General features: G+C 44.2%; 1 protein-coding gene across 1 annotated transcript; it reads right to left on the bottom strand.

Annotated features, from left to right (window-relative positions):
* Positions 1–259: 259 nt before the first annotated feature.
* Positions 260–4,618, bottom strand: LOC311111547 (putative sodium-coupled neutral amino acid transporter 8; the record flags this gene model as incomplete). Its single annotated transcript, XM_084154299.1, has 10 exons — positions 260–891; positions 1,095–1,146; positions 1,293–1,495; positions 1,586–1,733; positions 2,035–2,149; positions 2,375–2,432; positions 2,581–2,685; positions 2,833–2,989; positions 3,186–3,384; positions 4,430–4,618. The coding sequence occupies 10 exons, from the start codon at positions 4,616–4,618 to the stop codon at positions 789–791; spliced, it is 1,329 nt and encodes a 442-aa protein (XP_084010425.1). The 3' UTR covers positions 260–788.
* Between the last annotated feature and the right edge of the window lie 4,912 nt (positions 4,619–9,530).

Here is a 9,530-nt window from a genome sequence, read left to right as displayed (position 1 = left end):
TTGATAGACTGCTACTCACAGTTGGGATAGAGGGAGGTCAGTGTGGAGGGAGAGCGGGAGAGAAGGAAAGATGCAGAGCAAAAAAATAGAAATACGGTACAGAGGGAGAGAAAACGGAAGTGTTTCCATATGTTCTGTCATTCTGAGGTGCAGTCTTTATTTACAATATTGTGGAAGAACTCATTGTGGAAGAAACTCATTGTGGAAGAACTCATTGTCTTCCTACCTTCATCCCTATGCAACACTGCCCCCTGCCACAGCTCTGCAACATGACACACTGCACGCTGACTGAACTGTAGCTGCATATCTGTTGTGATTAGTTGTGATGGCCATAAAGGAAGAATCATTTACAAATACACATACATGTCCATGCATACATAAATACATAGATCAATTTCCCTATCCAAACCTCCAAACATACTATAGATGCATTCATTTTGTGCTTTTACAGTTGCAGTAAAATCCATAAATAAGTGAAGTACTTCTTTCAAACTATTTCAGAAAACATAAAATCTGATAAACAAGGACATATATGCTCCATACTGCATACATTTGGGATACAAGCAAATAAAATATAATTAGGTTATGTGCCTCACATGCAGTGTTGATATAGCAGCACTACATCAATATGTTATTCTAGACTTCTGACTCCCTTAAACCTCAAGTTTAAAAACATAATGAACCTCAAACAGAACCCAGGTACAATCATAATGATGTTGTTGTAATGATAATGATGCTGGTAAAGCTGATAGTGCTGGTGACTTTGGTGGTTCTGATGGTGATGATTATCAGAATTTGTGGAAGATCTCCATGATGGCAATGGTAGTGCTCTGTCCAAAAATGAAGGCTCCAACAATTACAGTAATCACCCCCCACACAGTGCACACCACCCTGCAGACAGGGAGAGAGAGGGAGAGAGAGACAGAGGAGAAAGAGATGGGTGCAATCAGGTCCATTCATGAATGTCTACAATAGTAATGCAATAGTATGCAATTTATTGGACCACAACTTCAGTTAACTCATGTTTTGTGGGCAGTTTGTGATTCAATTCAACACCACCAGGTGATCTCATAACTTCAAACTACTCCACTCACCTGACTATGGGCGACACAGGCTCTGACTGCATAGTGAATACCAGGCAAAGCCCTGCAACACACATCTCAATGTTAGTTGACACAAGTTTACACAAACACAGGATCAGCTCAACACAGGAACACTTGTGATTCACAAACAACCTCAGACACACGCCTACATACACACACACACACATACACACACACTTTGTTTCATACCAGGGAAGATAAAGATGAAGAAGGCACTGATTCCTCCAATAACGCTGATGACCTCACTCATGTCAGGGACAAACATGGCGATGAGGAGGGTGACTGTGATCCAGATGACAGTCAGAATCACTCTGCAGCGGTTCTCAAAAGAGCGTGTGACCCCACCGCGCCGGCGGCGACGAATACGCAACATCAGGTCCAGAATGACAGACCTGTGAAATTAACATAAATGTCCACACACAGACTCCGTTACATGGTAACACACAGAAACAACTGCCTGTATTGTCCAAGTGGGGCCCTACCTTCCCAACAGAAGTATAATTGGATAGATGGTGATGATTGAGATTCCAAATAGCAGTCTGGCAATGATCATGACCACATCATTTCCAGGATATGACATCAGAATATCAGCCGCCACTGTGCGCCCAAATGTCAGGAAGCCAAAGATGCCTGAGAACAGAGAAAGGGATATGACTGACAGCCTGCCTTGCCTGGAAGAGAATGCATGGCCAATAGCCAAGTGTCTAAACGCCATCTCCCACAATGCACTAAACAGCTGGACATCAGGTCCTGTTTGAATACTTCCTTGCATCCTTGTCATGCATACTTGAATCTTTAAATCCATCCTTGTTTCCTTGAGGTATTCACTGCTCAACGCTAAAACTATCCAACTGCTTTCACCAATCTAACCACTGATCAGTGATTACTTCAAGGAAGGAGGGATCATTCCATGGTTGACATGCCAGCTCACCTGTAAGGGTGTAGATGAACAGGCAGAAGAACATAGAGATCACGGAGATGATCACCCAATGGGAGAGCTTCTTGTTCTCCATGCTGCTGTAGATGGCTATACAGGCCTCATGGCACTGCAACACACAAACACACATTCATATACATACTAATAATACAAAAACACACATTCATATACATACTAATAATACACAAACACACATTCATATACATACTAATAATACACAAACAGAGTATAGGTGTTGTAGCAGTGTAACACACACACACAGGCAAATGCATAACCCTATAGTACAGATACTAACTGCCTCCAGACTTCAAACAGTTAAAAGCTTGTTCTGTACCTGGAAGCCAAAACAGATGGTGGGGACGACGCTGAACATTGAAGCCCATGAATCTATTCTAGAAAACACAGAAGACAGAGAATAACAGATAATCACACACAACATATGCACAAGCATACTCATACTTGCCGAAGAAACACGTGCACACAAACACACATGCGCATACATACACATACTCACACAACCCAACTCACACACTCACTGACCCTTCACTGTGCTCTGGGGTAATGACGGCCGAATGTTCATCCATCATGTAGTATTTGACGATGACAGCCACACAGAGATATGTAGCAGCCAGAGTGCCCAGCACACTGAGTGATACAGAGAGAGACAAAGAGTCAAAGAAAGAGAGGGGAAATAGGGAGTATGAATAACCATGTAGTATCCCAATTTCAAATACACACACACATGCACAACACATACTACACAGGCAAACACCCGCGCTCCAACCGACACACCTGGTGTATTTCTGGATGCCAATCTCTTTGGGGATGGAGAGAGGGAGGATGAAGATGAGGCACATGATGAAGAGGTGGAAGCGTTGGTCTGTATACCAGTGGTACGGCATCTCGCCCTCAAAGGACCCCGTCACCGTCTCATACAGAGACACACACACTGGAACACACACAGGAAACAACAGGATGAAAACACCTAATGGAAAACCCTCATAGACGCACGTTAAAACATATTCAGGACGTTGGTGGTTCTATCGGTATACCAGATAACCGCATCCATTTATATCTGTGGCTACAGGGCCATTGTGGGAATGGCGTGATGCTGTGCCAATGCTGGCCGGGATGTTATCACTCACGTTTGTCCAGCTGGTCCTGCACCACCACCAGGAAGGCCACAGAGATCATGAAGAGGTTGAAGCAGAAGCAGACCTCACACAGCTGGCCGATGGCTCCCCCACACACCTCTCGCACCACGTCCTGATAGGTGTTCTTTCTGCTGATGGATGAGGCATAGCCCAGGATGATCAATCCGCTGATCAGGAACACCAGTGACACCTGGGGGTGGGGGTCGGGGTGAAAGAGAGTGTTTTGCAGTACAGATATCGTTATGTCTGAGCATGTAAATGGTTCCAGCGCTATTCTCCCTTCCTCCCTGAATTAAATCCCTAAAATTGTTTGGATAGGTGATAGAAGTTTGACAGGGAGCTCACACTTGGCAGTTTAAATGCAAAACATGTTCCCCATCAATGATACAGTGAGAAGGAAACCACTAGAATAATTGTGTGTCATAACCCTGATGGATTAAATCATCCACCAATCAGACACATACAGAAAGAAGCACACATGCACACACAGACACAAGCACATATGCACACAAACACACACACGCAGGTCTTCGTTGTGGGTCCTGCTGCTATTACAGTATACATGCATGGGCGCCTGCCCGGCTCTTGACCCATGAGCCCTTCATTAGAGTTAGCCTGTGAAAAGATGCATCTCATTCACACCAAGGAGAGGAAATTCAACAAAGCAGGCCTAGGCCATGGGTGTATGCCGCCACACACAGGCAAACACACACAGGGGCAGACTAGGACCAGAAATCAGTCCTGGCATTTCTAACACACCAGATCATTATTTTCCTTGAGGCCCACACACTGGCCCATTTCTTTCCTTGAGGCCTCCACACCGGCCCATTTTTTCCTTGAGGCACCCATTATTAGTCAGTTAATTTTACGCAAAAGAAAAGTAAAACAGGCCCACTGGGCTAAAAATGGACCAGCCCATCTGGCATTTGCCTGATATGCCAGAAGACCAGTCCGCCACTGTGACACACACACACACACACACACAAACTAATATGAGAACATTTCAGTATTTACAGGATGAAGTAAACTCATTTTGACTTTAATGAAGGGTGCAACATGGTGCAAGGGTGCTATGACTTCCACAGATTTCCCATAGTGTATGTTTGATTGAATTGACACCTAGTTACAACACGTCTTGATTGTGTGGACAAAAAAAGGTTTTCTGTTTTATTACTTTCCTTTTTTTTTTTTAACAATCCCACTATTTTGGTTCTCGATTTATTGATTGCGCTCACCATTTCAACGCTGATGGCTGTATTCACTCCCCCCGCCTTCTCGAAAGCCCAGGGGAAGTTAAGCAGTCCCGCGCCGAGGGCAGATTTGAGCATGATGAAGATGGCACCGAACGAACCGAGCCGTGGGGGATCCGCGTGCGACGCAGACCTCGCCAACAGGCTGATACTCTCACGGGCAAGTTCTTCCATGTTTGGCCACACAAGTCACCGTCCTTGTCCGTCTTTGCAGTACAGTTTGCTGGGGTCGGGATGGCAGATGTTACCGGTGCGCTCCAAAGCGCTTCTGCCTTCAAGCGCGTCGAGCATCAAATAGCAATAGAGTGTGAGGAAATTAATTTAAATGAAGTGTCGCTGAAGTTTCCAGTCCCATCGAGTCCTCAGCGTTATGGCGTCAGAAAGAAAAAGTCGGCATTCATACATTTTTGCTACATATACTGTATATATAGGCCTACCCTAGGTGACCGCTCTTTCTGTCCACAAGGCTTCCACGCGCCATAATTACACAAGAGAATCCGAGGTGGACTAAAATAAAACAGCCAACACATTTCACTCTGAGGTGACAAATATGATACCAGGCTGCGACCGTTAATGTGTGTGTGTGTGTGTGTGTGTCTGTGTGACTGGGACACCTGACATCCCACTGGGTACAGACATCAATTCAACGTATATTCCACGTTGGTTAAACGTAATTTCATTGAAATGACGTGGAACCAACGTTGATTCAACCAGTGTTTGCCTAGTGGGATAATATGTCCTGTTTAGTGGTTATCAGCTCTTTGTCCAGTTCTATGAAAAACGGTGGCTGGCAGCGGCACGTATAGGGAGAGGAGCGCGGTGCATAAAGGTGCATGTGCGTAAAAGTGATACTAGCGACATTCCTCTAGAATTCGGGTTAACTCAGACTACACAGAGGCCCACTGAGAGTAAAATATGCTCAAAGGAATTCGGCACGAGAGTGATTCGTGCCAACAGCAAACAGTATCACCGGAGCACATCATAATGGCCAGAACAGAGTAAATGGAATGTCATCAAACACCTGGAAACCATGTGTTTGATGTATTTGATACCATTCCAGTGATTCCGCTCCAGTCATTACCACGAGCCCGTTCTCCCCAATTAAGGTACCACCAACCTCCTGTGGGTGACGCATGCTGACAGCTCACCTGACAACTGCTTATTTGGATGATCTAGTCTCCCGAAGCTATCCTTGCTAAATGAAATGAGTTGTATGATCAGCAGGTAAAACCTTTGTGATTTACAAGTACAACTTGTCAGTTTTGACAGATGGAAAACCCTCCTTGTTTGTAATGTAAACTTTAGGATCAGGACCAGGTCAGGGGTCATAGGGTCATCTCTCAGGTGCAGCTGACAAATAGCATGCAGCAGAGGGCTGTAAGTCAATAGAGAATACATTATCTCAGGTTCTTCCTCTTTCCCTGTGTGTGGTATGTAATGTACCTGAGAGGAGAAGATGCAGGTGCGGTCTGGATCTTCAACGTCCACATCCTCCAGGTCAGGGAGATCCTGTGGAGAGTCAGGTGACCATTAGTCAGGGGTCAAGGCTTTAGTGCTCTAAATTAAGGTTAGAGTCAAGAGCTAAATTATAAGAGTCTGAGGCAGTCTGAGTTTTTGGATAAGACACTGATGGAGAGGGACTTGATAACAACAACAAAACGTTATTACAGTGTAATAATCACTCTATTATAGTGATAGTGACTGGTAATGCTTGGGTGTGGTGGTCGGTCTGACTCACATCAATACGAAGTGGTGGGCGTGGCTCCAGGTGGATGGTCTCCAGGTCCTCTGTCTCCTCTAGCTCGGTCACCATTGGTCCAGGATGGTGCTCTACGACAGGGCTGGGTAGGTTACTTTCAAAATATAATCTGTAAATTACCTGTCCAAAATTGTAATCAATAACGTAACTTTTGGATTACCCAAACTCAGTAACGTAATCTGATTACTTAACTTTTTGATTACTTTCCCTTTAAGAGGCATTAGAAGAAGACAGAAAGGATCCATCAAATGCATTTGGTGTGTCATCATTGTGGTCTCTGACTTGTGGTCAGACTCGCTCAGGTGGAACAAATTTAAACGTGTGCCTTTTTCAATGATGAGTTGAATGTCATTGAGAAATAAGAAAGGTGTCATAATATATTTTTTCACACACATCCTTTCTACATTTAAAAGTAAACCAAGAAGTAATCATAGAGTTTTTCAAAAGTATCTTCAATATGATTACAATATTTTTGCTGGCTATGTAAATTATTCCATTTACAGTTGTTTTGTAATCAGATTATATGTAACTGATTACATGTAATTAGTTACTCTCCAACTCTGCTCTATGATCACCTCAGCTGTCTGAGACTTTGGCTGGCCATGTACTGACCACTCTCTAACTTCTCTCTCTGTCTGCCTTTTTTGTAGATGCTCTCTCTCGCAATGCTACTGTACCTGTAGACTTCCAGTCATTGTGCCAACACAAGTTAGCATTGGCTCACAAAACTACGGCTACTTCCTTCATACTACATGCAGAGACATAAAAATGGTATCCATGAGTTCATCTGACTCTGGGTAAGTAGAACAAGGGCTTAAATGCCATTATCTCACAGTCTCAGTACATTATTCTGCTGCTGTGCTTGTTCTCCCTCTGGCTGACCTCCAACCCTCTTGTTGCTAGCTCTCTAGCGGATCTCTGTCCGGATCCTCTCTTTCCGGTTGCAAATGTATAAGAGAGCGTGTGTGTGTGTGTGTGTGTGTGTGTGTGTGTGTGTGTGTGTGTTTGACATATACACTACCAGTCAAAAGTTTGGACACACCTACTCATTCAAGGGTTTTTCTTTATTGTAGAACAATAGTGAAGACATCAAAACTATGAAATAACACATATGGAATCATGTAGTAACCAAAAAGGTGTTAAACAAATCAAAATATATTTTATATTTCAGATTCTTCAAATAGCCACCCATTGCCTTGATGACAGCTTTGCAGACTCTTGGCATTCACTCAACCAGCTTCATGAGGTAGTCACCTGGAATGCATTTCAATTAACAGGTGTGCCTTCTTAAAAGTTAATTTGTGGAATTTCTTGCGTTTGAGCCAATCAGTTGTGTTGGAATGGAAGACCCAGAGTTACATCTGCTGCAGAGGATAAATTCATTAGAGTTAACAGCCTCAGAAATTGCAGCCCAAATAAATGCTTCACATAGTTTAAGTAACAGACACATCTCAACATCAACTGTTCAGAGGGGACTGTGTGAATCAGGCCTTCATGGTCGAATTGCTGCAAAGAAACCACTACTAAAGGACATCAATAAGAAGAAGAGACCTGCTTGGGCCAAGAAACACGAGCAATGGACATTAGACCGGTGGAAATGTGTTATTTGGTCTGGAGTGTTTTTGTGAGACGCGGTGTGGGTGAACGGATGATCTCTGCATGTGTATTTCCCACCGTAAAGCATGGAGGAGGAGGTGTTATGGTGTGGGGGTGCTTTGCTGGTGACAGTGTCTGTGATTTATTTAGAATTCAAGGCACACTTAACCAGCATGGCTACCACAGCATTCTTCAGCGATACGCCATCCCATCTGGTTTGGGCTTAGTGGGACTATCATTTGTTTTTCAACAGGACAATGACCCAACACACCTCCAGGCTGTGTAAGGGCTATTGTACCTAGAAGGAGAGTGATGGAGTGCTGCATCAGATGACCAGGCCTCCACAATCCCCCGACCTCAACCCAATTGAGATGGTTTGGGATGAGTCGGACCACAGAGCGAAGGAAAAGCAGCCAACAAGTGCTCAGCATATGTGGGAACTCCTTCAAGACTGTTGGAAAAGCATTTCAGGTGAAGCTGGTTGAGAGAATGCCAAGAGTGTGCTAAGCTGTCATCAAGGCAAAGGGTGGCTATTTGAAGAATCTCAAATATAAAATATGGTTACTACATGATTCCATATGTGTTATTTCATAGTTTTGATGTCTTCACTATTATTCTACAATGTAGAAAATAGTCAAAATAAAGAAAATCCCTTGAATGAGTAGGTGTGTCCAAACGTTTGACTGGTGCTGTATATCCTACAGTGCATAAAGTTTCACTTTGCATCTTTTATTAAGGTTTGCATTTTTCATTCAACTCTCCTATTTCTGTCTCCAGTGGGATGCAGGTCCCTCGGGATCGGAAGAACCCCTTGTTCACCATCTGCACGCATGCGTTCTTCTTGTAGGGAGCCTCCAGGGGCTTGTCCACACGCCAGCCTTACATAGACGATGAGAGAACAGGCACCTGCCTACCCCTTTCCTGGTGCAGCAGGACAAAATGGTTCATCAATCATTGACATCAATAATGGCCAGGAGGAGTTCTAAGTGGACTGGCAAAAATGAAGGTACATCTTCAGAAAGATTATGGCCCAGAGAAGAGGCTTTGTAAATACTTACCTCCTTATTAATGTTCAGTGTAAGGTTCACAGCCTTGTCATCACGTAGACACTTTGGGCTCATACCCCTCCCTGAGGTGGAACACTGCATCATAAACCCTTCCTTGGTCCTCACGTTGTGTATATAAAACACTGTGATTGGCTAATGCCATCATTGGCGGTAGTAGCGTCCCTGGAAGCATATTTTACGACATGATTACTGGTTCAAAACAAGCCCTGCCCCGGATGTAGCCTACCACCTCAGTTGCTACATGGCAGCAGTGTGTGAATCCAGTCTCGTAGACCTTTGTTGGAAATGTGCTCCCTTTTACATTAGGTTTTGTATTTGGGCCATGTCTTTAGAGCAGGGCAATAGACCAGCATCTGTTCGTTTAGCCTACAGCCTTTGACCTTTTTGGCACAGAGTTAAGGCTAAGGCACTGACTTTCCCATGTTTACTGCAACTCATATCAGATGAGAATAATACACTGTGGTGCAATGATGTAGGCCTAGGCGGATATTTGATGTCCCATAGCTATGCATTTGATTTACCTCCGGTAATATGCGCTGGAAATAAGAGGAACGGGACACCGCGTCCAGCTCGGTTTGAGTGAAGCTTCGCGTCCGCATGCTCGTGTTTCCCCCTTCTGTCTTGCTCATGTCACTGCACTAGCGTGGAACAACGTGTTGCAACG

This window comes from Coregonus lavaretus (assembly GCF_964263955.1).
Source record: "Coregonus lavaretus genome assembly, chromosome: 37".
NCBI classification, from domain to species: domain Eukaryota; kingdom Metazoa; phylum Chordata; class Actinopteri; order Salmoniformes; family Salmonidae; genus Coregonus; species Coregonus lavaretus.
Note: the sequence above shows the minus strand (reverse complement) of the source record. Positions and strands in the feature narration are given on the sequence as shown.